This window comes from Rhopilema esculentum, chromosome 16 (genome assembly GCF_057945365.1).
Source record: "Rhopilema esculentum isolate cy_ngs chromosome 16, ASM5794536v1, whole genome shotgun sequence".
NCBI lineage: Eukaryota > Metazoa > Cnidaria > Scyphozoa > Rhizostomeae > Rhizostomatidae > Rhopilema > Rhopilema esculentum.
In genome coordinates, this window is record NC_142830.1 from 9,953,680 (window position 1) to 9,980,975 (window position 27,296).

At 33.6% G+C, this 27,296-nt stretch overlaps 4 protein-coding genes across 5 annotated transcripts in view; 2 read left to right on the top strand and 2 right to left on the bottom strand.

Moving 5' to 3' along the window:
• Positions 1–10,616, top strand: part of LOC135682314 (GATOR2 complex protein MIOS) — a 32,103-nt gene extending 21,487 nt beyond the window's left edge. For both annotated transcript variants that reach the window (XM_065197158.2, XM_065197159.2), the window contains 11 exons: positions 100–171; positions 808–873; positions 1,629–1,701; positions 2,033–2,079; positions 2,765–2,856; positions 3,088–3,129; positions 3,587–3,705; positions 4,655–4,704; positions 4,942–5,035; positions 5,347–5,458; positions 6,015–10,616. In XM_065197158.2, the coding sequence (XP_065053230.2) occupies positions 100–171; positions 808–873; positions 1,629–1,701; positions 2,033–2,079; positions 2,765–2,856; positions 3,088–3,129; positions 3,587–3,705; positions 4,655–4,704; positions 4,942–5,035; positions 5,347–5,458; positions 6,015–6,117 (870 nt within the window). In that variant the 3' untranslated portion in view covers positions 6,118–10,616. The remainder of the gene's footprint in view (positions 1–99; positions 172–807; positions 874–1,628; positions 1,702–2,032; positions 2,080–2,764; positions 2,857–3,087; positions 3,130–3,586; positions 3,706–4,654; positions 4,705–4,941; positions 5,036–5,346; positions 5,459–6,014) is intronic.
• LOC135682317 (GTP-binding protein 4) lies at positions 7,502–15,352 on the bottom strand. Its single transcript, XM_065197161.2, has 16 exons — positions 15,223–15,352; positions 14,455–14,513; positions 13,903–14,014; positions 13,151–13,254; positions 12,779–12,862; positions 12,372–12,424; positions 12,112–12,175; positions 11,578–11,770; positions 11,040–11,262; positions 10,278–10,490; positions 9,670–9,970; positions 9,118–9,208; positions 8,769–8,858; positions 8,248–8,388; positions 8,054–8,120; positions 7,502–7,757 (listed from the first exon to the last, which is right to left on the bottom strand). Exons 1-16 carry the CDS (start codon positions 15,271–15,273, stop codon positions 7,672–7,674), a joined length of 1,932 nt encoding a protein of 643 aa, XP_065053233.2. The 5' UTR covers positions 15,274–15,352; the 3' UTR covers positions 7,502–7,671.
• Positions 15,347–21,877, top strand: LOC135682325 (metaxin-2). The gene is made up of 10 exons (XM_065197173.2): positions 15,347–15,492; positions 16,122–16,175; positions 16,880–16,923; positions 17,188–17,260; positions 17,535–17,608; positions 18,160–18,252; positions 19,081–19,119; positions 19,587–19,709; positions 21,001–21,077; positions 21,639–21,877. The coding sequence occupies exons 1-10, from the start codon at positions 15,444–15,446 to the stop codon at positions 21,790–21,792; spliced, it is 780 nt and encodes a 259-aa protein (XP_065053245.2). The 5' UTR covers positions 15,347–15,443; the 3' UTR covers positions 21,793–21,877.
• Positions 21,878–22,024: 147 nt separating this feature from the next.
• On the bottom strand, positions 22,025–27,289 carry LOC135682322 (protein FAM221A-like). Its single transcript, XM_065197167.2, has 6 exons — positions 27,177–27,289; positions 25,876–26,049; positions 24,111–24,369; positions 23,438–23,612; positions 22,705–22,853; positions 22,025–22,260 (listed from the first exon to the last, which is right to left on the bottom strand). Exons 1-6 carry the CDS (start codon positions 27,284–27,286, stop codon positions 22,135–22,137), a joined length of 993 nt encoding a protein of 330 aa, XP_065053239.2. The 5' UTR covers positions 27,287–27,289; the 3' UTR covers positions 22,025–22,134.
• Between the last annotated feature and the right edge of the window lie 7 nt (positions 27,290–27,296).

The window sequence follows — 27,296 nt, forward strand, 5'->3', positions numbered from 1 at the left end:
TTATAATGCAAGCCTATTTCATTGAGAATATTTATTCTGTAGTGGTACCATTTATAAAAAAGTTCATTTCGCAACACCCTTCTATCTTTCTTTTTATAGCTGAAAAATCCATATTTACGCGCTGTTTTTGCATTTCTTACGCAAGAGGATGACAATTTCAATTCAATACTGGTAATTAATTGTTTGATATTCCAACCTTTGTTTTATTTAGCTTTCTGTTTGTAATCAAATGAATTTTTTCGAAGCTTTCCTAGATTGAAGCAACTTTTTCATTGTAATTAGAAAATAGCTTAATTTGCTTTTTAAGTTTTTCTTAATCTTTCTTTTAAGCATTGAGCCGACATTTTGTTCCCAAAGATATTATTAATTTCACACAAAGTCTGATATAAATAGTTTTAATGCACGTTTTCGGAAATAATAAGCTACCAATTCTGTCAATAATCATATTGTGTCAAGAATTAAGTTGAAGGCCCATTTGTAAAATAATTTCGTTTTGTGTTGGTTTGCATTTATCTTGTTGTTCTCGTTGCGCAAATTACTCCGTTTTCTGATAATTTGATTTAATCTAACCTAGACTTTGTGGTGGGCAATAGATTCAATTTAACCTACATTTGTACAGCCTGTTTGCATGTAATTGTAGCCCAAATATTATAGAGATGCCAAAAACTGCAGATATCTAGCTTTCCTGAGACAAAGATCCTTATCCAGTTTCCCCGCACTCTGCAGAACACAAGACAAAACAGACGAAATGCTAGCTGGCTTTCGTTATAACAATGAGATAAGTTTTGAAATCTGTTTAATTTGCAGCGAGAACCTGGAATTCATTTAGAGGACCGTGTGGCATTTGCTTGTAAATACCTCCCAGATTCCACGGTATGAAGTCATTTATGCTTTATTCAGCTCAGAACACTGTTCAAATGCTTGCATTCAATATTTCAGGCATTGTTAAGGGAACCTGGTTCGAGATGAGAACCTAGCATTAACGATTTCTACCCATGATCCCTTTTTACTGCTCTCAAAACCTTATGTATATAGAATTATCACGCTTTATGCAGTAAAAAACTTGACTAGTTATAGCACTGTTGATGAGCTTTGTCTATAACATACCTGTTAGCAGGAATCCTTTTATATAGCATGACAGTCCAGCAATTGAAACCGCGGATTTTTCCTTCAAAATTTCAAAATCTGCAGTCGATACTAGTTACGGTGAATGGCAGCGGATTTTATTTGCTGAAAGATAAATTCTATACACAGTATATACATGTGTTTTTACCTTGAAATTGTTAGTACCTATCATTTTCTAGTTTCTCTCTGGCATCCCATCTTAATTTTTAATTGAAGGGGGTAACCTTATTGTTTTTTTCATAATTTTTTTAAGATTTGGAATATGTCCTAAAATATTTGATAAAATTTGTATGCATTTTACACTAATGTCTTTATCCTTTTTGAACCATTTATTACTCTTTCAAACAAACCAATGAGTTTATAAGAGAAATTCGGATAATTTAAAAACTTTGTGGGCAACTATTCGATATAGAAGTATTGATCATCTCCGTTCGTTTGTCTTTCCTTAATTGGTTCTTTTGAGAAATGAATACTGTTATGAAGTTTCGTCTTTTCCGTTAAAGCTTGTCACCTTTATTGACTCTTTAACTGCAACATTGGTCGAAGAAGGCTGCTTAGAAGGACTTTTATTGACTGGTTTGTGCTTTATTCTTACGTTTACTTTATGCCTTTTGATGGTATGTCAATCAAATGAATTCTTCTGTGCCACTTGCTGGTTACTTTTTTAGATGCATGAATCTGTTTTCGAATGGCATTCAATCGTGATATCGTTTGAAGCAATAACATCAAGAGCTCTGATTCCCCTGAGTATTTTTCATGATTTCCCCCAACTTTTACTTTAGTATTTCTGTAATGACATTGCTAGATTCTTCTTTTTGGATGAAACACTTTTTTTTCTCATTTTCATGTAGGGTACTTAGTTTATTTCTCGGGATTTTCTCTTCTGAACTGTGGATTTCATTTTTAGGGCTAACTTCTGATGGCTTGAATTTGTTGGAAAAATACGTCACAAAGGTAACTCGCAACATTATCGGAATTATTCACTGTGGTCTTACTAGATCCATAGTATTATGATCATGTATGATTTTTGTGCTTTGTACAGATACACCTCGTTGATATAATTGTGTTCCCGATCTTAATACTTATAGACAAATATGAAATGACCCGTCCTGCTCTAAAACTGTGCTAAATCAGTAAAAATTGTGGTTTATTTCAAATGGCCTTTCCTACTCATGAGAATCTACGAATGAGAATCTTATTATCTGAAAATATAACTTGTTCTCCCTCATGTTAACATAGGCTAGTCAAACATGACACGTCCAGTCTTTTTGGGATTACAGAATATTTCTTATCTCCCAATTTTTTCTTGTTTGCAAAAACTTTTTCATATTTGAGTAACTATTGGATATGTTGCCGATGCATTTTCATACTAAGAAAAAGAGAATGTTAGCTCAAAAGAGAATATTAGCTCAAACTTCATCCTGTTTGAAATCAAATGTTGTTTAAAACCCTGTATTTGGCCCTGTGTCTATAAATTGGAATGTTGCCGGTTATTTTGTTGTTGCTGGAAATTTCAGTACTTTTGACACTCAAGTTCTTTCTTTATTCATTTAGGGTAATCATAGGACTGTTATTATGTGTAGCTACACATTTGATCCTGCCTTTCTAATCCACCTTTCTCCGTCTCTTTTTATCACAGACTTCAGATGTACAAACTGCGAGTTTAATCATAGTAAACACAAAAGTATCAGAAACATTACGAGATCCCAGAGTCGTTTGCTGGCTGGACAGGTAACAATTTATGGTGCCCTTTTTGATGCAAAATGATCTTTTCAAACAATTGTTATTTTCAGATGAGTGTTCACTTGCTTTCACCAATGCACATCATGCACAGTTTTGAATGGAAAATGGGACGTACCCTATTTCATTCTACCATTGAGGTTATTGGACGGTATACACAATGTGTTGTTTAGTAAAAAAATTATTAAACCAGGTAGATAACGCTAATTTTTCCACTTCTAGCTATCGAGACATTTTGGATACCTGGCGCTTGTGGCATCAGAGGTATGTGGAACTTAAGATACGTGCTATTTCTCAGAATGAAGTTTTGAGAGCGAGTGTCTTCTTCGAAGGAAACGTTGTCTTTTTGTTAAATGTTCTTAGATGTAAAAGGAACTGGATGTATATGCTATTAAGTACCTTTTATTTTTCTACCGTCGTTACGTCAACAGTAGTTTCATGTCAATGGGATGCCTTTAAAGAATTACAAGAGGGAATGTTCCTAAAGAAAATACATATGCGCTGCCATTGTTTTTTTAGGCCCGTCTCTCCAAGGCAAATGAAAACCCTAGTCTGGAATGTAGCTTACTAGTTATGTTATCGACAGTCACGTGATCTTTTATTTGGACTATACTGTGACCAAGGATTCCATTTCCTGGCTTCACTTCATAAAAAATAAGATTGTTGAAACAGAACAGAGATTGTGCTATACTAATGGAGTATAAATTTATTTTATTTCTAGAGCAAAATTGGATGCGTTTATTTACGGCGCTGAGTCTGGCAAGAAGGTGCCTCACCAAATTTGTATCAGCTGTAATTATTGCGGGAAACCTGTTTCGGCGAACCTTTTTTCATCTGGAGGTAGGAGCTAGTATGAAACGTATATTTTTCTGTTACATTGTGTCTTTTCACATTTTCATGGATTTTCTAAAATGATGAGGCAGTCAATTAGGGTTACACTCATTTTATAAACATCTACTTCATGGTGGCTAGAGGATATACTGTTTATTGAATTTAAAAGCATTTTTCAGCAGACCTCCATTTAAATTTAGCTATGCTACTCAGTGAGAGAGACCCGATGTAATTTTGTTTCTACTATGAGAGATGCTTAACAATATACCACCCATTACAATATTTGGATTTGTTGAGCTTATATTGATATGATATAATCATATAGTAATATTTGCTAACAACAAGTCATAGATACTCGATCACTATTATTGATATCATTAAAGTATAATTTATTGAAATTTCGTTATTCATCAACCTCCATACCCTGTGTTAGTACTTTTTACTTGTAAAACTTCAAAGCTGTTCACATCTGGCAAATTTATTCGTCAAAATAAATTTTTCAGTCATCGACAGCCAATGAGGTATATTAACATTTTATCTGCATGTCCAACTTGTGAAAGTTCGCCCTGATCGCAGCAGCGGTCATTTGGTATTGTTATCATATTTCCCATCAGTCAATAGTGGTGATCTTTTTTACACAGTACCGGACCAATTCGGATCATTACAAAAATTAGCATGAATAGCCATTGGGTTTATGCTGCACTTGCTCTGAATGCACTTGCAGCATATTTGCAACGCCATCTCTGCAGAATGTAATGCTATTCGGAAAGTGAATTAAACATTTGACCCGTTCAAGTATATGTCTGAATATGCAGTTTGAAAAATCTGGATCTGCACTAAACTTAAAAGGTTTCAGTTAAAGTGTAAGAAAAGGGTTTCGATTGTGGTTTGTTTTGTTGACCTAGAGAAAGAACCTAGAGATTAGTTTTGCACTTATCGCTGTTTTCTTGGTTTATAGGTATGTTCAGATCTTCAAGATATGCAGGGATGTCATCAAGTAAACCAAAGGTATGAGGGACTCTTGTTAGATTTTGCACAGTTAGCGAGACATCGGCCAATATTTCTTGCTACAACACTGGTCCAATGGCACTGAAAATCAAAATTTGAGTTCAGTGCAGAGAAAGTGAGCGATCAGAGAATTTTGAATTTGGTCTTCAAAATGAAATTAATTTTTTGTTTTAAAATATATGCTTGGATATTTTTGTATTGCGTTTCTCTCGCTTATCGGGTTTTTGTGTATTTTAGGTTATGGCTTGCCCTAGCTGCAGAAGACCCCTTCCCCGTTGTGCTGTTTGCCTTATCAATATGGGCACTTCTTCATCTCATATGCAGCGACAAAGTGAGTCTTCTTAAACGATACAATACAATGCACAGACAATAATTACCTTGTGCATAAAAGTATAAATCATTCATCCACGTACAAATCGTGTCGAATCAGATTCGCAACTGGTTAAAGTGAAAAATGGAATTAAAAATCGTATACATTTGTAAAGGCCAAGTTAATTAATGCACCTCTACCCGGCCTAAAAAGAAAAAAACTCTTTCGGACAACATACACATATCTACAACGAGGTATAACTTTAGGTGTCTACTGTGTCTACTGTCTATAGGTTTTTTAGGTTTCTTAACATTGTTTGCCATTAATCTTAGCTGGAACGAAACCAAAAACAGACTTTCAGCACAACCCCTTTGACAACTGGTTCACGTGGTGTCAGAACTGCAAGCATGGAGGACATGCAGTGCATCTAATCGATTGGTTCAAGTATGCATTACTTTTCGTTATTTTTGAACTGGCTCTTATATCACCTTTATTGCAGATGGCATTCGTGAATCACCGAGCAGAAACAAATTAAAATTCGTCTTTAATCTCGGTCTTACAAAGCCAGCAGCCGGTTCATAATGGAACCTAGTAAAGAAGCATTGAAAATGGGAGAACAGAACAGCGTGGGTGGGGGTCAACCAGACATTATAAGAACTACCCAAAACATTTCAATTCACTCATCTGAGTAAAGGGACAAAATTTCGTAAAGAAACCCAAACTAACGAATTCTTACTTTTCTATTATTCCCAACGGCACCTTAACACCCAAATTTGAATAATATAATTCAAGTAAAAAGACGTTCTATTACATATCTTGTGAAAATGATCGAGCTTTGCCTTTAATGCTAATGGAATTGCCCTTGAATTGTTGTAACTGTGAAATTCTTCCAAATCCACACAATGCGTAGCCTGCGTCACAGACCATATTCTACTTCAGAACTGGGTCTGCGAGGCAGGGTACTCATGGCGAGAATTTAATTTGTTCTTTGTGTCCTTAGGGAGGAAACAGAATGTCCTGTGACTGGATGCCCATGCCGTTGCAATTCCCAAGATGGCGTTTGTCAGCTATCAAACAAAGAAGTTCAGAACACAAATGAATAACTTTGCTGTGATTGCTGTTCTAAAATAAACAACTTTCTGTAATTACCACCAAGCTAGGTTTTTGTTTGAGGGCAAGAGTCGTAGGCTGGGCAGGGCTGGTGCTAGAATTTGCAGAAGTTTTCAAGTTGGCTTAATCCTTCCTAGAAAGTTCTTGGTATGCGCTTGTTTTCTTTTCATTACAGTTTTCGTTTTATGTCATTTTAGCTACTTCTGAAAAGAATCGCTCTTGATTTATGTAGAACCAATTAATCTAAGAAGTACCGGAATCGTTTGCTGTCTTTTTTCCACGTGTACTGGGCACCTCTGAGAATAAAGTGCTGAATTTTTAAAAACATGAAATTGTAATACCATTATTTTATCACCTAATTTATATAGAAAATTCTGGAATTTATCCTTAAATTTTGCTTGTTAGAATAGTTAGAAATTTTTGATTACATTCCAGCTATTTAAGAATAGTAAGTATATTTCGTACAACTTTGCGCTGCACTGTGAATTCATAAAAAGACCCGCTCGTTTTTGTTAATAAAAGAATAGCAATACGATCTGTAAAATGTGACGATGAATTTCAATTTGTACATCTATCCAGAGACTTTCATGGTATTTGCAGTAATTTCTATTTTATCCGAGTGTTACCCATCGAATAAGCACACCTTGTGTTTCTATGGTACAATAAATTTGAAAATGGCTTTGAAAAAGGCAAACATACGAAAAGCTTTTTCGAGGATACTCCTCAGAATATAGAACGTCAGAATTATGGTCTGAAAGAACACGATGAAAAACATATTCCCAGTTCTGGATCGAAACACCATATCTAGTCTATTTAACGCCCTCTTCTTTTTTAACGTCCCTTTAAAAGTGAAAAAAGTTAATAAACGCCCACTTCCTTTTTATCGCCCCTTTTCTATTTAACGCCCTTTATAAAAATGTTTGATAAATTATTGTTTGGTTGTTTTGAGGTTGTTCTATTTTCTCCGTTGTATATTTTTTCTGAGATTCTTGGAAGAAATTCAGAGGATAAGGTACACAAATTTGCTTTCGGGAATTTTTAATTTAACGCCCACTTCCTAATTAACGCCCTTTCTAATTACATCCGCCCTAAAAATTAACAAATTAAATTAACGCCCCGTTAAATAGATCAAATACGGTAGGCCAATCAGAAAACGCAAGCACAAGACCGGTAAAGCTGCCCAATCTGTGCCGCATGACTATAGAAAAATTACCACTGGAGTCCAAGAGAGATAACGAACTCCTTCTGTCTAAATAATAGCGGCTTTTTCGTTCTGTACCCCCACCAAAAAAATTGTACAATAAATTATAAGGCCTACCCCTTTAAAAAAATATAAAGAGCCAAATAGACAAACAGAGAAATAGTAAACACATCCAGTCAACAGCCTAGAGAAAAATAATTTGCCAAAGTTCCTGGAAGTATCAATTAAAAATAGCATATTACAAATTAATGCGACTTTATCCGGTTAATTTGAACGCAAATACATTTATGTCTGGTTTACAATTGAAAAAGGTTTTTCAAAGATTGGTTTTGATACCAGTTCAAGATCATCGTCTCTGAGTCTTTCCTTGTTTTCTTTTTCCAGAGAACAAATGTTTTGGCATCTTCGATTGAATTTTTCTGTCAGCCTCTCCTATAATACAAGCCATTTGAAATATTACATCTACAAAAAGTAATATTGCCTACAAATGAAAATATATAATTCAGCACGACTTCTTACATGTATACCTAATAAAAACTAGTGCAGTTTGAAGAGGAATTTTTCCCTTGCCAAGAAATTTACTTTGTTTTGACTCCATTTTAGGTTAATTTAAAAAAGACCTCCATAAAAATGCTTTTTTTTCATATTTATCTATATCTATCTTATCTATAAAGGAATGTTTTATAAATTAAAACGAGAGGAAAAGTTTTGAAAAGAAAAACACTTACCTGCTTTGCCAAATTGGTTTAACTTTCTTTGCGATACCTTGGCCAATTTCCGTACTTTAGCACGCTTCTAAAAGAGAAAAAATGGTTAAATTAATGTTTAAGGTTTTTAAATCGTCATTTCAAGATAAAAATAAAACAATATAAGGCATGTGGGCATAACGATTCCCGGAAGAGTTAGAAGACAATTTTGTTACCTTAGGATCTGGAATGCCAGATTGGTCTCGAGGCACTTTAGATGAGCTATGTGCACGGGACATACTGGCCTGGACGCTTGCTTCATGTTTCCGCTTTCTGTTCTTACGACTCAGGGATCGCGCTCGACTGGAGTCGGTGTTCTAAAAGAAAACATTATGCGGTAGATAGAAATACGATTAAATTGAGGTAACAGAAAAACCAATAGATTAATAAAAACTTAAAACGCTCAAAGAAAATGCTCTATCCGTAAACCATAATAAAAATATCTTAATTGAAGTGCCAAAGATGCCTCAAATTTTCAAAACATACCTAGTATTATGACTATCAGTCAAACTAGAGAGTAGACAGGTTTTTAAAAGGAAGAAGACAAGGACGAAAGTATCTCAAACTCTATTTGGAATTTCCATGGCAAAAAATTGAAACATTGGGATACCAAATACAAAATGGGTTCTTTTTCTTTCAATAAAATTTTATAAATGATATTTTCAAAAATTGCTGATTGTTTATTTAAAATCCATACCATCATATTTATATCTCCATCAAGGTTGTATTCCATATCATCATCAAAATCGTCATCGGGTTTTTTCCGAGTTTTCCCGAACTTATCAAGCTATAAAGAGAAACGAAAGATTTCTATACAACTGACCACTGACTAATCGAGGGAAAACAGTTTATATAAAAACGTTTAGTAACCTAATAGGTGCTGAAAAGGGAACAAAAGTTATTTTATATATACCGTTGATGAGTAAGATATTTATACTTTAGATGATGTAGACATTATATTTCTATTTGATATATATTAAAGATGTAACCGAGATCGTGTAGGTGTATCATGTCAAAGAGAAATAATTCTTTTATTTTGAACATACTTTGAGGGAAGCTTTTCTTGGAAGGGTCGGGTAATTTCTCCTTTTCTTCTCTCTGTTCTCTTGGACTCTGATCTTTTTCTTTTTTCTGATTCTGAAATTGAAATGGGAAGGATTTTGAGACATCTTTAATTTCATATATGATAAAAAGAAAAACTTTCAACAAAAACTGTCCCCGCTTAAATTTATTGAGAAAGGTTTCTCTGAAAATAGAGCAATCATCATTGGAATACAATTATCAATCATACGACCAAATAATAACAAAATAACCTAAATAGACTCTTGACATGTTAAAAATATCCGATTTCAAATGTTCTTAGGCTAATTAAGCCCCTACAAAACCAATGTGGCAAACCCTTTACTTAGTAACTTTGAAAAATCAAGGAAACTTTAACCAAAAGTTGTGAATCTAGAAACTGAAGTGGCATCCACGGTTTTTTTACGAATAATCGCCATGCAAAGAATACAGCTCTCAATTTTTTCTACTAACCTAGAATGCAACTCATTAGGTAATACATATAGGTAACACGTGATTGAAAAGGTTGCTTTACATACTCTCCAGCGAGTTTCTGCGTTTCTTCTTCTTCAGAATTCAAATCGTCAATGTCCGAGTCATAAACTCCAGCAGCTTCCCTCAGTTCTTCTTCTCTTTCAAGTTCATCCAATTTCGCAAGAATTTCCGGGTCAATAAAATCGGCGATGTTCTTCCCATTAACAAGTTCTGGAATAACGTCATACTTTTCTTCCGGTTGCAAAACATAAAGTTTTCTATCATCGAATTTGTACTCGTCACCGAGTTCCTTTTCATAGTCCTTCTGAAGCTTCTTGTACTGTTTATCAACATCCATGCTTTTGCCTTGAAGCACAATCAATAATTGCATAATTAAGAAAACAAATTGAATTTTCCTCATTTTTAACGAAAAATGGCAAAAAAGCTAATGTTAACCTTTCACTAACATTAATGTTAACTAATGTTAACATTAATGCTAATGTTAACGGTGTTGTGTTAACCTTTCACTTTTATCCCGTGTAGTTAAATGGTAATTTTTGAGGATTTTATAAACAGTTCCACTATTTCCACGAAAGTTGACAGCATAAGTTTTCAGGCATAAAGGCAAATAAATAAGAGGTTTAAGGCATCAATTAAAAACAAGCTACAGTACCTTTCTTTAATGCACCTTCGGGAATACAAGCTGGCCTGTCTTTGTTGTCTCGTGGCTTTGGCACCGCAACATGCAGCCTATTCACGATATCTCCCATCTTTTTGCTTTTCATTTTCACCTCTACTCTATGGGCAAGAAGTCTCTCGCAAGCATCTGTTTTCACCTGCATCACACCTTCTTCAGTTACATTGCTCATTGGTATCACAGAAACACCTTGAAATAACGTTGTTTTTTGTTTAAATGTTTCTAAACATAAAAACTTGGATCTGATGGCATCTTACCGTTAAACATTATCTAATCATGAAACTCACAATGAATTACTACAGACGGAATTTTTTTTAGAAAAAGAGGCCTAAATAAAAGAAGTTGTGTCACTAAACTAAAATGCATTCTTGCAATATCTGACTCATTCTCAAACGTATCTGGTATAGCTTGCTGTTGTTGATCTTTTAAAATAGATACCTTTGCCTTCCTTCTAAACATGCTAAAAGCCAAGATCATGGCGTTTTTTGTATGGTTTCAAGTATGTTTTAAAACTATTGTGGGGGGGGGGCTAGAGCCCCCATAGCCCCCGCTTCCGCGGTCTCTGCATGTGGTAAGTTAATAGTCAGAGGGTTATAAGAGTGCTCATATGACATCATCAGTGCAAAAGACGTTCTCATCTCTATGCATGAACAAAAATCCCATATATTTTTACTACTAAAAAGAGGTACCTAATAAAAGCTTAAATGGTGGCTTAAATCATTTTCTATTGAAACTTACCGTCCTCATCGAGAACTTCTAGTAACTTCTTTTTCTCTTCTGATAGCTCATCAACTCCAACAATGTCAATTTTATTCAAACAGACAATGATTGGTTTGTTTGTGAACAACGGTTTTATGTTGTTGAATAAGGCAATTTGCTCTTCGATAGAATGGTTACACTGCTCTGAGAGGTCCATGACATATAAAACTGCTGCCCTAATGTGAGCAAGAGCTGTGATGGCCTGAATAAAGGAAAACAGTATGCAAAACAGTTTCTAAATGAAGATAATTTTTTAAAAAATAAAAGTTCTGTCATTACATATTCATAAAATTTACAAATAGTTTGTAAAAATTTATAAAAGTTTATAAAAATTTAAATTTAAATGAAGCATTTAAGAAGTAGGGAGCCAGTAATATAGTTTAATTCAGCTCTGCTTGAAATTTGCAATCTTTTTGAAGTACCAAATTTGGAAAATGGTTTTGAAAAAGCAAAATATTTTAAAACACACTGAAGCACAATCTAACTAGAAAAGTTATCTGGTTAACTGTTTCTTTACCTGCATTTCAATTGTATTTCTTTCTTCCAGGGAATGATCAAGAATACCAGGTGTGTCAATAACTTGCCACCTTAAGTATTTGTAATCCATGTGTCCAACATAAAGTGACTTTGTAGTGAAGGCATATGGCTGTACCTCAACATCAGCTCTTGTTACTTTATTCATGAAACTTGACTTTCCAACATTAGGGAACCTGTCAGTGAAATAAAAAACAAACATTCCAATGTCGGCTGAGCACTTCATACAATTTTGCTAAGACTACTAACAGAAATATAATTCATTAATATTAGGAATTTTCAAGGCAAAATTTGTTGTCTGATAAAACATGTATTTTCCTGCAGCCCTGCTGATGGGTAAAATTACTCCTTTCCCATTCTTGTTTCCAAGAAATTGTAAACAGTCTACATTCAGTAATATAAAGATCTTAGATAGGTGTGACATCCTTGTTACCCTATATCTTGACACTATGTGTTGGCTGATAATGAATAACAAATACCATTAGTTTATAATCAACACAATAGTGACCATACTTACCCACACATGAGGAGAGTTCTGGTGTTTGGATCTATAGAGGGTAATCTTGACAAGTGTTGCCTTACTAGAAAGAATTCAATAAAATTTATTTTGTACTGAAAGCTGAAAACTGAAACAATTTGTGAACAATTAAAACAAAAAATCATAGCAAAGAGTTAAACAGCAAAAGCAAAAATATTCTTTCTTAATTGACCAATCTCAATTTATTTCATTCAATAGGTTTACTAGGCGATATTGATCTACAGATCTTGGATAAATACCTTGCTCCAAATATTGTAAGCTTTGATTTTGTCTTTTCATTATTGTACACATTCTGTAGGAGAGAATTAAAAAGTGATTGAGGCATAATTAGATTCATTGAACTTGAAATAGCCTTATGAATAGCTATGCACTTCAAATGAAACAGGGCAATGATATTTATACTTTTTTAATGCAACTAAAATTCTTTACAAGTCCAACAGTTGTCTAAACCTGTGTCGTTCATTTCTGGATATTATGGTAGAGCAAAAGAAATTAAGTAAATGAAACTCAAAGTTACTTTTAATATATAACATGCATTTAGAGTAATAAACATGATATGTAAGATAACATATAACAATAGGTAATAAATGTAATACTGAAAGGGACTAAAATTTGTGTTTTCTTATTCACTGAAAGGCAAACAAACCTTCCGAGTGCAGCTTTTTTCAGTTGCTTGCATCTATACAGTGAATCACCATATTTCATCAGCCTTGTGTAATCCTTGGCAATACTAGAAAAAAGACCAAAATTGTTCAAATAGCACCAACAATAAAAATTATTAGTTTCAAAGCCCACCAAATACAAATTTTGACATAACAAAAAAGCATATCAATCGAAAAGGTCATTATGTTATTTTTGGTGCTACCCAAATAAGCCTGCACACAAAGAGGGCAACAGGGGCAAAGCACCAACAAAGGGTAAAACAATGTTAAAACAAAGAAAAATGCTCAAATTCCTGAGGGCAAGGGAAGCCACTGCCCCTGCTGCCCCCTGGCACAGACGGCCTTGTGCTACCTACTTGTCAATCAAATGTCTTGCTGTGTTAATCTGTCCAAGAGCAAGCTTGTAATGATCTTTGTCATACAGAATGTTGAGGAGATCACTGTAAAATGGATGGATGTCCTAGAACAGATTGATTAGATCAGGTCAGGTATACATTAAAATAATTTATTTGCCAAAAGTTTAAAGCTTCCAATGTTATAACATGTATTATGATAAAATGTATTATAATGAAATGAAAAAAAATATGATTGATATTCTGTCTACAATATTAGCAAATAATTTTTTTGGTATAGAAATAAAAACGGCTTGAAAAAAGCAAACATCTATGATAAACTTAAGCTTTTTGTCTGACGTTCCTCGGAGCATAAAATTTTAGAATATACAGCAAAAACTCCAGGCCTCTGAAATTATATACCCAATTGTTGATTGATATAGGCCAATTAGAAAAGCAAGTACAGTTGTCAAATCAGTGCCCTTTGTATATGCAAAAAAGTAGCAGGATTGCTCTGGAGCTTCTGGAAAGTATTAGACAAAAAGATTTAATGCCTCATTTTTAAAAGCTATATTCAATAAAAATGACTCCACTTATATCATTTAGTTACTTGAGTTAAAGAAATGCAACTCCATAAAAAAAAATTCTTTAATGTAACTATCATTTAAATGTGACCATTGGCTCATTGATACAGTGGTTATGTGTGGATAATGCTAAAGAAAATAACAATCCTTAGAAAAAACTGTTTCATCATTCAAAAATAAAGTTAAATCTACCTCAAGTCTTGGAAAATCTGTAATTATTTGAGTTAGCTTGTCATGGTAGTTTTGCTGAGTGAACTTGATCTTTTTAGTATAAAACTGTCTGATCCTTGAAATTTTGTAATGTCTAAAGAAACAAAAAAATCAGTAGCATCATATAATATAACAATAGCAATATAAAATAACAAAAGGTATGAGTCCTTGTTGCCCCAAGTACAAATAGATATATCTTCCCGTTGAAGATAATATACTTCTATAGGTATCCTGAATTTCATAAAATTTTCAAAGAGAACAAAAGTAAGATTTTTATCTGCATACTGTTGTTTGAAGAAGGACTAGGCTCTGCTTATAAGATTACTGTGGTACTTAAACAATCAAAATGAACAATGATTGACTTAACACTTAACGGTAATATTATTCAGAGAATACATTATTGTGCTAAATGAATTGGTATCATAGAGTAATCAAAAATAATGTTCAGTCATCAACTATCAGCCTTAAGTCTATTTTGAAAACATGAACCTTAAAAACAGAGGAACCCTTTGATAAATTTATAAGCAAACTTACTTATGAACAACTGTTGGTGTCTTTCGTTGAGTTTTTGACAAAATTATGTCAATAAAATCCTAGAACAAGTAAGATTAATTTGAGTAAAAAGGCGTTTATATAAGACTCGTGATTTCCCCCATCATTGCAGCTTCTCTCAGAAACTATTTATAATGATACACATTGGTAGCAATTTGTAACAATATCTTGACTGTTACCCAAGCTGCAAAACTTACATTTACTACATGGGTCTAAACTTGTAGCTCAATCATTCTCACTGGCATTTCAACAACAGCTTAAGCCTTTGGTAAAACAAAATTTTGATATTTCTTAGCTTCTTGACTTTTGACGATCGTTATTTTGCTACTTCAGCCAAAAAACTTCTTCACAGGATGATTCATATCCTGATCAGATTCTGCATTGTTGTGGTGAATTTTACTTGTTGTGTTGTGTTTTCTGTGGAGCACTCGGACATAACTGTCAGACTACAATACAAGTCGCACGAAGAGGATACTTACGAAGAAACTTGATAGGACATCAGATTGTCACTTTACTTTACGGCAGTCTTTAAAAATTGCAAAGGAATCTTGATATTCCAACGATTTTTAGCAACGGTTCGTCAATTACAGTAAAAAGTAAACGATTTGGAGGAACAGAAAAATAAATTTTATGGAAAAACAAAAACCCACCAAAATTGAAAAATCTAATTGGCCAAAGTGTGTAATAGAGATCAGTCAGTGTAAAGATGTTACCAGGATTTTGTTTTAAAAATATAAAGTTCTGTATTACCTTTGAGGTCGGAACGACCTGGATCTTCTTAAAGTTGTACTGTGTGGCCATTTTCAATCCTTCTCTACGTTGGCCATGGGAAAAGGAATTCTCTAAACATGTGCAAAGAACGAGGCCATTTTTAACGAGGTCAAATCATCATGGCAGACATCACCTGAACGAGGTCACTTCAGGATGCTAGCAAAATTAATAAAAAATTAACAAGAGTCAAAAGGTCGAAGATGAGCAGTTCTTCCCTTGTATCCCAAGCATTCATTGCTACATCTAAAGGTATTCTGCATAGATTCTTTTATAGAACATTTGAACCTATTAGTATTTTTGTGAAATTTTACTCCTTTTCAACCTGCTTTGGTTGTGTAAGTGTGATTGCAACTTTTGACGGCCAGGTAAAAACTATCAAATAAAACGCCAAAAGCAATGGAAAAGTACGTTTTTAGACTAATAACACTAATAAAGCTGTAAGCTACCCCTGCGTGGAATTAATGAAGCTTTATGACCACTATCAGGTCAAAAACGGGCTAATTTTTCAGCAAATAACCGCACAAACTGGGGCAATTAATGTCTTCTCAAATGAGGTAGATTTGGTTTGATAAATGATTTTGGAGTCTTCTTGACCAAAACCAACCGAAAAAGGTAATAACCAAAGGTCCTTTCACCCAGTTTCAAGGAAAGGGAAGAATTTCAGTATCTAATGGTGTTGGGGCTTCGTTACCCGTTAGGTTGCATTATTTTTTTCAGATATCTCATAGTTTTTTTAAAAAGCTTGATAAATTAAATTTGATAATCTTATTTCTTCACTGTAGATATGTGTTAGCCTTTTTCTGAACTGCAATTTTTTTATCTGTATTCTTTTTTGTTATCTGTTCTAGCAAATTTTTAGACTATAATTTCTTCCATAGGAGACAATGCCAGTGAATGGCCTGAAGATGCACAGATTTACCAACCTCTTCTAGGTAGGTCGGTATTTATTAACCTATATTTTAATTAACCGAATTTCAATGAGTTCAAACATAATAGGGAGGTAAAATGCAGCATGGAAAGGAACTGGTCACCCTACCACACATTGCTCTGACCCAGGATTATGTGCCCCCAACAGCATATTCCCCAACAATTGATATCAAATATGGGACTAACCTTTACCTTTTACTGGGTAGGTGGCGTGTAATTGTATTTTACAGGGTTGTATTGGAGAAAAATATTTATGTTTGGTATAGGTAAATTCATACTTAAATGTTGAATGTAGAGTTAGAAAAAAGGTTGATTAAAACACCATTCTTTATTCTTTGTTTCTTTTGAAATGGCTGTCCAGGTAGTTAGTATTGGTGTGGTCTCAGGTTTTTGTGGCTTACCGATTGAGTAACATATTGTGATCTTCTTTACAAAGATGACGATAAACCTTATTTTAATGAATCAAAAAGCTCTACCCAAACTGTTGTTTCTGCTTCCTCTGTTAATTCAAAGTAAACTTTTTCAGGTTAACACGATAGTTTTCAGAGCCTGTAGGGAAATAAGTATCAATCTATATTTGTTTGAGAAAAAAACCTTATTTTTCTTATTATTTGATAACTATTTAGTAATGCAGAAAACCTGTTGCTTGCTATAACCTTAATGCTTTGAGAACATAAGAACAGATGTTAAGAATTTTAAATTCTCTTAGGTCAAATGACTTTACCTGAGCAAGCAAAATGCTATGGAATTGAGGTAAGTTTGTTGAAAATGTTTTTGTTGAAGACACAACTTTTATGGTGTGAATTTATATTGACAGGAATAATCTATCCCATTTTTAATAGTTCAATATGAGATTTCAATATAAGACCCATGGTTGTATTTTGAAAAAGATTTTCTTGTTTGAATTAAAGGACCAAGGGGCATTTGGAACAAGTTTTTATGGGAGTGAAATTATTTGATTAATTGTAGTTGACATTACAATACATGTTATTATGTTTGCTCATTATCACTTTGTAGGCTCTTCTCAGACTTCAAAACCTGAAATATGATTTGGTGATGAGATCAAATGCAGAATATATTTCTCCATCAGGTATTAATGAAAATTACTGTTTCCCAGTCTCTCTCTAAGTGCATGTTGGCATTTAATACTTTTGTGTGTAGAAAAGAGAAGCTGTAAATTGCCGCTTTGTAGCCTTATGACTGCAAAATTCAAAACATTTTTTGACTTGTATTAATGACTTTAATTCAGTCTGAAAATATATTTCAAATAAAACATTGTTAGAAAAACTAGTCCTTGAAACTACTAATGTGGAAGCCAGTTGTATTGTTACAGCAAGTTTATATTTAGATATCTTTAATGACAGGAAAGGTACCCTTATTGCGAATAGATGATGAGGTAGTTTCAGAAGAGTCAATTCTTTCTTGGCTGCAGAAGAAGGTGAATGAAATAAAATATTTCAATGAATGTTTTTTATATTGAATAGACTTATTGCCTTGAAATTTTTCAAGTAGGAATGATGGTAAGTTTTTGAAATTCCATTCACCCTTATTAGTATTTTGAAATTCCAGTCCAAGCTATGCTGAATCTATTATTTTTGTTAGGAATTTCACCAATGATCTCTTTATTCCTTTTACCCAGTCTGTTTGGTACTAGGGAGGTACAGGAAAATTAGCCACCTTTGCTAAACTCCTATGGTTAACAAAACAACATCTGTGATCAATTATGAAAGTATACATAAATGTGATAATCAATCTGTGATTCTATGCTCTGTTATAAATCTTGTTTTGGATAGGTTACAAATTGTGTATTATATCCAATATGTTTGATAAAAACTACTTCAAAGTAATTTTTGTGAGGGGGCTAGCTTCCATTTTTTTAAATAATCTAGCAAAAGCCAAAACCTATTATTACTCTATGGAAACTGGATAATGAAATAACTGATATAATTTAGTTTATTAGAATAAGAAATGATATGATTTTTTGAACAGGGATTCTCTCTGATGAATCATTTACCTGACAGTCAAAAGCTACAAGTAAAGGCCTTAATTTCTCTGTTTGAAACAGTACTTGTGCCTGCAGAGGTATGATTGCATTCTTTTGAAATTTTCATTAATAAATATTTCAATTTCTATTTCAATTGCTAGGCTTTATCTGTAGCTGATCTAGACATTTCTACTTCTTTTTCGCAACTAGATGTTTCTAACCTTAACTGGAACTCTCACATTTCTTCTTTTCTTAATCATTCATCTTACAAACTTTGCTTCCTTTCTAGAGCACGTATTCTTCTCACCATCATAACTTTTAACAATTTATTAGTCCCAAATCTGTCCTTTCCTAGAGTATTGTTTTTGTATTTGGGATTGTGTCCTAAACCTTCCCTGTGTCTCCATGACAAAATCCAACCCAAAGCCATTCGCCTCATCATCAATTGCAACCCCTAAAAAGTCTCTCCAACTTCTCTCTCATTGATGCTGTGTTGTCAGTATTTTGATTTTATAAAGATTTTAACATGGAAATTGCTCTCAGGAGATCAGAGATATGACCCCTAACCACTTAGACATGGACATAATACCAAAAACTCTTCTAGTGATCACCTTTTTCAAGTCTCTTTGCCTTATTCGTGAACTCTTTTCCACAACACGTCCTTCCAACCAAGATCTTGTAAAATTTTGAGCACTTTTCCTTCTTCCTGCCCCCAAGACCCTTGTTTCCTGTCTATTTTCAAAAATTAAACTAAAAAGCTTAATCTTTCCTTCCTCTCTTCTAAACCCCTCCCTTGTTTCCTTTGTTACTACTTTGCTTTGGGCCTTATCCTAACATTATTAACAAAAAATTATTTGATTATCAATTGTTGCAAATAATTATGGTGCTTATTTATTGTCTTTTTTACACTTTGTTCTTATTTATAGTTGTATTGCACTTGGCTTGACACTGGAAATACCAAAGAGGTACTAACTAGAATAACTATTCCCTGTTCAGCCAGACCTCCAAGTAAATTTAAATGAGAAGGAATGAGGTTTATTTTTCAATCAACTGTGATCACCCATTTGAAAACCTTTATCATCTTATTATCATGGTAAAATCATATTTTATAATGTACAAAAGAATACTCAATTCTGAAAGAAAAGCAAAAACAGTTATGTGCCTTAACTATTTGCTTTTGACTAGAAGGGCTGTTAAAACGTGGTGCTCACAACAAAAGACTTTCTAGATTTCAAGAGTGCTCTTTCTACTTCACCACACATTCTTCACCACACTTAAAATCTGTAACAAATAATTATGCTAAGGGTGTAAATTCCACTATTTGTTCGCCAATGTTATTTAATTTTCATTAGAGGTATTGTCTATTGTAAAGCGTTGCTTCATTTTACTTAATTTGAATTTCAATAAGAATTTTAGGATTTCCCCATTTTAGACAAAGGCTACATATGGATCTGTGTATCCCCAGCCATTAAAATATCTACTTACACATAAAAAGGAAGCAGCAGTCAAATCATTATTGAAGGCAAGGGGATGGGATAAAAAGACAAAGGAAGATGTAAGTTGATATCAGTTGAATTAGTTTTGTGTAGATTTTTATACAACCAGGTAGAAAGTCATTAAACATTAGCTGTATGTGTTTTGTGTATTTTCAACTCAAAATATCTGTCAAACGATGATGATGAACAGAGACAAATTTATCTGCAGTGTGGGGGGTTACAATTTCCTCTCCCCCCTAAATAATTTTTTGTTCTTCATTAAATTCAAGTACATTTGATCTTCTTCGCTCCTCTGCATGTTACTATTTCAACCTGTTAATTGGGAAACTGAAGCCAGTGAGAACCAACTCAACATTACGATTATGTTCTCAAATGAAAGTATAGTAGCCAATGCCTAATTTTTTTATTTTATGTTGCTTTAGACTGTTATTATTAAGATATTATTCAGATGATGTTTCAAGGTTGGTGATAAAATGAGGGTTTAAAAAAGAGCCAACTTTCAAAATAAATGGAATATTTTTAAATTTTTATTTGCGCTACAGTGTAGGAAATTTGTTCAAGAATGACAACTCAATAGTTAGTGAACAGGGGAGAAGGTCCCCTTCATTTTCGACTTCACTTGGCACCCCCCTAAGAAATTTTTCTAGCACCGTCCCTGTTATGATCAAGTATTTCTGTATAGAAAATTTTGTTTCAATTATTTTATATACAAAATTTTTAGGTTAAAATTTTGTGCTGGTTTCCAAGTGGGTTGTACAATGATTTTCCATATCTTCTTTCTTTATACCACCTTATTCAAAAAACGTTTTGCACTACTTTGTGTATGTTTGATAAAAAACTTAGAACCCCGGTCAAGCGAACTTAACATTTCACTGAGCAACGCTCAGCATGCCTGCTCAGTGAAAAGTTCAGTTTATTTGACCATAGCTGTGCTCAGCGATGCTCAGTCTTGCTCAGTTCTGCTCAGAGATGTTTGACAGCGATAAAAAATGTTGAGAGAGTCGTTAAACATTTATTTTGTTCCGGGTGTCGTTGACTGATACTCAGTTCGTTTGACAACCCAGCTGAACTTTACTCAACTCGCACATGCCTAGCTCGCTTGGTGAATTCAAGTTTTGCACCAAGAAAACATTGAGAGATTTTGTTGACATTGTGCTCACTAAAACCCTCTTACTGTGTCATGAAAGCTTGCCATTTTGACAACATTAAGAAGGCATTGAACTGTTGGGTTCAATGTTCGGTTCGTTTGACAGGGGCTTAAATTTAGTGTAAGCATATAGATCAATCTTTATCAAAAAGTGGTGATAACATAACCTTTTGCACCTCACTGTAAACTTTTCATTCATCTAGGTTGAGAAGGAACTAATAACAGTTCTCAGTGTGGCATCAGTGAAACTGGATCAGAATGTATTTCTTACTGGAGACCAGTATGTTATATGTACATTTCATACCAAACCTCTTGAACCCTGTTTTACAGTATAGAATAAGGGAAAGTAGAGATAGTAGGTTTAGAAAATTCATTAATGAAAAATACATCATACTAACATCCATTTATTCAAATTGTGCCTTGATTTTAAGTAGAATAGCAAACACCAAAGAACAAAAAGTTTAGCTATGAAGTGAAGTTATATAAAATTATCTACATTATGCAACTACAGTATACTAGGTAACTTAAACTACTAACGAAATATTTAGCAATGTAAACACTTAAACATATTTAGCAGTGTCTAATTATCTTTTGATACCTCTCTGAATTTAAAGTTGTTACTGAATAGCACTCCCTTGCTTAATGTTAATCTTAACTTTTATGGATTAAATTTTTTTGGCCATATGAAAATGTTTCTGCACTGTCATCCAGATTCGTTTGCTTCAACTTCTTCATAGATCTGTCTTTTCTTGAGGTAAGATTAATTTTTTTTGCTAACCCTGTGTTGTAGAAGCTGTAGAAGGTTAATTTAACATTTGATAGAGCTTTATTTGACTTACAGTGCGACTGAAGCAGATGCTATCCTCTTTGGTCATCTTCAAGCTATTTTGGCAACAAAGCAAAGCAGCAAATTGTTAGTACATGCCTTGGAGGATTTTCCTCAACTTGTTAGATATTGTGTTACTATAGGTAAATTATGCGGCTTTGCTTCATAGCAAATCAAAGGGCTGTTGATAATTTTTCTTTGTAAAAAGTCATATTCTTATAGCCAATTTTAAAATTAATAAATTCTATCTTAAATATGGTTCTGTTTCTTTGGTTTGTTCCCTTAAAGAATTATTCAGGTTCAAACTAATCAACATAACGTATTTTTAAAACAATTGATTATGTAACAGATATGATTATTATAATGACTGCCATAGCCATTACAATAACATCATCTGGAAACAGTTTGACTGGGTTAAATATTGCATAGAAATGCTGTTTTTGTTGACAACACTGTTTTTCAAAATATGAATGCTGAAAACTTCTTTCTTTGGGTCCTCTTTTATACTGTGCTATCGTTTAACAGCACTTCCTTTATGTTGTGCTTTTGTCTTTGCTCTGTCAGCATTGGCCCTCTCTCTTCGACTAGCTGCAACTTTTTGTGCCTGTTCTCTTGCTTTTTCTTTTTCAAGTCGAAGCTGCAAAATTTAACAATGCCAAACTTTACCAGGTTCCAGGGAAAATGAAATATATATATATTACCAATTTGGTCTGTAAGTTAATTTTGAATGTAAAGTAAAAGAATTTTCTGTGGTAGAAACTCAGAAATGCAGAATCAAAAATAACTGTGAAGAAATGACATTTTGCACAGTGTTTTGCTGTATATCCATAGATCTCTGACTTGCATAACTTCAATTTATTTGCAAAAGTAGTGACTGTGAGCTAAGTTTCATTTACAGCAAGGCATAACATCCTGGAGACCCTTGATCTCTTACCCTTATCTTGTTTTAATTCATCTTCTCTGGGATTACTTGTAAAGTCTACTTACAGGCAAGTGTTCTTTTCCATTGTTAAAATGATTAAACCTGTCTTAATATTTTAACCTTCCTGTTCTACTGTTTGAAATAGTTTAAATTGGGTACCCTTTCTTGGTATCTCTTCTCAAAGAATGCCATGTCCTCTTCTTCTGTAGTTTGCTTTCGGACCAAAGGGCCAGCAACACCTTTTTTATCTTTTATTCCAAGTTTTTCCATTCCTTCATACATGCGCAAAAAAGGATGATCCCCTGCACCTGTGAAAATTTCCAGGAACCAATTGATGAATTATAAAAGGCTGAATGAAAGTTACAAAGAGAATAAACATCCTTGTTTCTAATGTTGACTAACATTGTGATATCAAAGTAAAATAAAGCACTCTAAGGGCATCCAGGGGGGGTCGTCCCCATTTTTGCCTTCCTCCAATAACTTCCCACAGTTACAAACTTGTTTGCAACAGATTTCTCTTTGTACATGGTTGACTTTGGAAAATAAATGATAGTACATATGTGAATTTCTATATATTTGAATATTTAGATGCAGTAATAGTTATTTCTACAGTTATAGTGATATTTCTACATATATGAATTTCTACAAATATTTTGATGCAGTGGTAGTTAAATGACTTGTTGAGGAAAAAACAAATCCCTAGTAAAGTTGCAACTTGGCAAAACTGGGTTCTTAGAGGATAAGGAAAAGAGAATGCCAGATATCTAAAGAGTAAGCTTGAATCCACATAAAATGTTGCAGCCTGTCCAGTAGATGATTGAGAAATCTTTTTTCAGTTTAAATTTTTTGAGGGATAACATGACCCCAATTAAGGAGAAATCTTTATTCTTACCAATTGGCTGTTCTAAGAATTCTTTTGAAGGGATTCCTACCCCACTGTCATCTAATCTCATATAACCATCTGCTAGTGAACTGAATCCAGTCAAGCCACCCATTGCTTGGTAAGGCACAGCGTTTCCTATTGGTCGCCCTCTAGCTGCCCTCTCTTCTTTAGTTTCTATGAGCATCTGCAAATTAACCAAATATAGGAAATATGTTAAACCATTGGCCCTTTCAAATTCAGATTTTTAAAGTTTTAAATTCCCAGCTCTTCCCTAAAGTTTTTCATAACTAGATTAATAGAGTAGATAGAGTATAAGTGTTTCCTGATATCCAAATGTTGCTTCCAATATATTAGCCTTTAAATTTATTTGTTTAAATTTTTAGCAGTAGGTTTGTTTAAAGCAACAGGTTGGGAAGTAGACAGTACTTTTGAGTATCATGCAGGAAAGCATCATCTAGAACCTACTTGTCAATTTATCTGCCGATTAATCCACAGGAAATTACCATTCTTACTCACTCTTAACTGAAGAATAAATGTCCAATACTTCTGCTTATTAATTTTTGGAAAAAGCCAGCCTATAACATCCCTTTTCTATACCCATATCTATTATTTTCATGCCTCATGTATTATGAAACTTTAGAAATCATGTTTTGGAAAAGTTTTTAATCAAAATAACACTTACTGAATGCTTGTATGTTGGTTCTCCACACCCACAAGTATATGAGCTATGAAATGCTTTACATCCACAATCATTTTTACATTTGTGTGGTGCCCTTTCAGCATGCTCATCAGCAAAATGCTTACATTTGCATTTGATTGTCCTTGACCCATTTAATGGGACATATTCATAAGATTTGCAACCACAACCTCGAATTTTACATGGTACATGAATTGGCCTTGTTTCAGGGATTTTCTCTAGATCAGTTTTGTGTTGTCGGTATCTACAAAGAACCTTTTTAATGTCAAAGGAGCTTCTTCAAGTCAAATTGAGATTGAAGCATATTGAATGTTTATGCAAGTAGATATCCAGTTCTTTGAAACAAAGATATGGCCTATCAACCTCATTGACCACAACTAAAAGTTTAAAGATCTAACAATTTTTGCGATTAATCAACCAGGTGATTGAGTCAAAACTAAACAGAACCTTTCAAAGGCCTACAAATAAATATAATTTGGGATATGCTGAATAAATTGATATTACTAAAATCCTATTGCTTTTATTCTTATGATGAAACAACTCCAAAGCAAATCTAGATAGGTTCAGCTCATGCAACCTAGAAAGTCAACTTTTGGTTGTTAATTTCTATGTCAAATGTTGTTATATCAAATTAATTTCACAGCTATGCTTTAGAGTACTAAAATTTGATGTCAAGTCTTTGTAATTCTTTTTTTTGACTACATAGCCTGAATAAAAATAATTAAGTACTTTCGATAAAATTTTAGCTGGTTAATTTTGTTTGAGATTGAACAAAATATGGATTGTGAAAGAATTGGCTTTAGGTTATACTCTGTATTTTAGCCTGGTTGGTAGACTGTATAAAGAAGACCAAGTTAAAAATGACTTAGTGGGGAAATAGTCTATGCTTATGTGACCAAATTTCAAATCTGCAACACATAGGTATTTAATAGGTTAATGTAGTTCAAATTAAAAAATTCTCATCACACAATAACTATTTCCAGCAAGCAAACTCTGCAGATTGGTGCCATCTTAAGCAAACTTAAAGGGGCTGTGTCACAAAGGACATCCTGTGTGGTAACATGCCAGTTGAGCAAAAGTTGTTTGGGTGAAAGCATTAATTGGAAAATAAATATGGAGCAAAACAGTGTTTTGTATCCGAGCACATCATGCTAAGCTTTTGCATTTTTTGTATGTTTTATGAAAGGAAACAAATAATAAGGGCTCTTTATTCAGTCTTATCACCAGATTTCTTTGGATAAATGATGGTAATGCACAAAACAAAGGCTACTTTACAGCCTTGATGCAGCAACTGGAAAGGAGCAGTTAATAGAAATGGGCTGACATGACACCAAAAACCTACATTACTGGTGCAAATTATGAGCAAGAACATGTTTTAAAGTTTGCAGGACAATTTTGGAGTGATCATTTGTTGTAAAGTGTCTAATACCATCAAGATTCACCAAGAGAAATTGAATATTTTCGCCATTGATTGAATGAAGCTTCATTTCCTTGACAAATTGCTTTACAGATTTTGTGTCGATAGTCAATACAAATCTGGAAATAAAGTAATTGCTTTTCCATTTTCGGTAAATACCTTCTTAAGATGCAATTTATCAAACATGTTGAAGCACCAGGGCACCATCTGCCTTATTCCAATGTGCAAAAAACGCACAATTTATCATGGATTTGGTTTGTTTACAAAACCGTGACACAGCCCCTTTAACTGAGAAAGTATTTTAGAAAAAAAATGCTTGTCAATTTGTTATACCTGTGTCTGCAAAAACACATAGTTTCAGGACCTATCATCTTGCATTCAATGCCAGTTGGTGAAACCCAGCTTACAAATAATCTGTTTTTCATTCTCAGTGGGATAACTTTCTTTTTGTATGCTTCATATTGTTGAGGTGTGAAGTGAACTCCCCCATCATCATCACCAACAATTCTACAAAAGAACATTAATTTTATCCCAAAAAACAACTATTTTTCCTTTTTCTACAAAACAACTATTTCATTTTTACTCTCTTGAACCTTAAAAACGTCCTTCCTATTGGTAAGAACATGGAAATAAAAACCTAACCAAAACTTCATTAACTGGTCGTAAAAAATCTTCCTGTGCAAAATTGATAACATTTCAATTTTATCTTGACTTTTCCTGCTACCCCATTCGTGTTTCCTTTCTTTCTTGTTGCCAATTTTCCTTGCTTTACTTCATCAATAACTTTAACATTTGAAAAAATTGCCTTGATAAATTTATATAAACTAGTGCAGTTGGAACGAAATTCATATTGAGGGGGAGCTGCTCATTGTATTGCTTCCAATTCAGTACCCTGTCATGAAGGGAATAAAGTACAGCTTGACAATTATTGGGGGGCTTCAATCCCACAAGCTTCTCCTTCGACAGCCCTGATAAATGTGTCTCAGTATCCTTTCCATCAAGTTACCTATCAGCTTTGAAACAAATATTGACACTAACAATGCAAGGAAACAAAAGGAATATAAATTGTTTCTTTCCGAATTATAACATCAGCTCAAATTTGTCTTACTCATTAATCTATCTCATTGAGTTTTGCAACTCTGTTCCGTTCAGATTTTAGAAGTTTTAATAAAACCCTCTCAGCAAAATCTGTGATTCTCTCTATTTATCAGAAACACAAATGCTATTATATTATATCTCAAACTTTCTGTCATAGGTTTTCGTACCATTAATTATATCTATTGTTGTAGAACTGGAAAACAGACCAATCCAGAAATTCAACAACTGTTACATTGTAATTTTTATCAATTTTTCTCAAAACAGCTCAGTCTGTCTGTTTCTCATATAATGGTTGTATACGTAACGGATGCTAGCCAGCTGCAATCTGATCTACCTATTCCTCTGAAGTATAAATATTGTTTAATCCATTTAGTGTTTATGATGAATAATGTAACAATGAATTATATAATAATTACATAATTACCGATAGTAGGCCTAAGTCTATTTTTAGCATAAGAATAAATTAAAACTAAACAATTTGCTTTGAACGCCATGAGCATAGCTGTACTCTCTAATATGTTTGACCTGTTATTTACCTCTTATATTCAAGATATGCATCAATGGATGCAGCACCATAGCTGTCAATTTTCAAGGTAGTTTGATGTTCCGCCATTTTAATAACGAAGCGCAGGTCTTTGGTTGTCATGGAGTTTGGA

What these genes read in the sequence shown, in the direction of transcription:
- LOC135682317 (XM_065197161.2), bottom strand. Translation starts at nt 15,273, where the DNA reads ATGGCCACACAGTACAACTTTAAGAAGATCCAGGTCGTTCCGACCTCA. An exon ending in GAAATACAATTGAAATGCAG is followed by an intron (nt 11,263 to 11,577) that starts GTAAAGAAACAG and finishes TCCTTTATTCAG; the next exon opens with GCCATCACAGCTCTTGCTCA. An exon ending in ATGGAGATATAAATATGATG is followed by an intron (nt 8,389 to 8,768) that starts GTATGGATTTTA and finishes GTTTTCTTTTAG; the next exon opens with AACACCGACTCCAGTCGAGC.
- LOC135682325 (XM_065197173.2), top strand. Translation starts at nt 15,444, where the DNA reads ATGAGCAGTTCTTCCCTTGTATCCCAAGCATTCATTGCTACATCTAAA. An exon ending in TTTCTTGGCTGCAGAAGAAG is followed by an intron (nt 17,609 to 18,159) that starts GTGAATGAAATA and finishes TTTTTTGAACAG; the next exon opens with GGATTCTCTCTGATGAATCA. An exon ending in ACACTGGAAATACCAAAGAG is followed by an intron (nt 19,120 to 19,586) that starts GTACTAACTAGA and finishes TCCCCATTTTAG; the next exon opens with ACAAAGGCTACATATGGATC.
- LOC135682322 (XM_065197167.2), bottom strand. Translation starts at nt 27,286, where the DNA reads ATGACAACCAAAGACCTGCGCTTCGTTATTAAAATGGCGGAACATCAA. An exon ending in ATGTGTTTTTGCAGACACAG is followed by an intron (nt 24,370 to 25,875) that starts GTATAACAAATT and finishes GGTTCTTTGTAG; the next exon opens with ATACCGACAACACAAAACTG. An exon ending in ATTCTTAGAACAGCCAATTG is followed by an intron (nt 22,854 to 23,437) that starts GTAAGAATAAAG and finishes AAATTTTCACAG; the next exon opens with GTGCAGGGGATCATCCTTTT.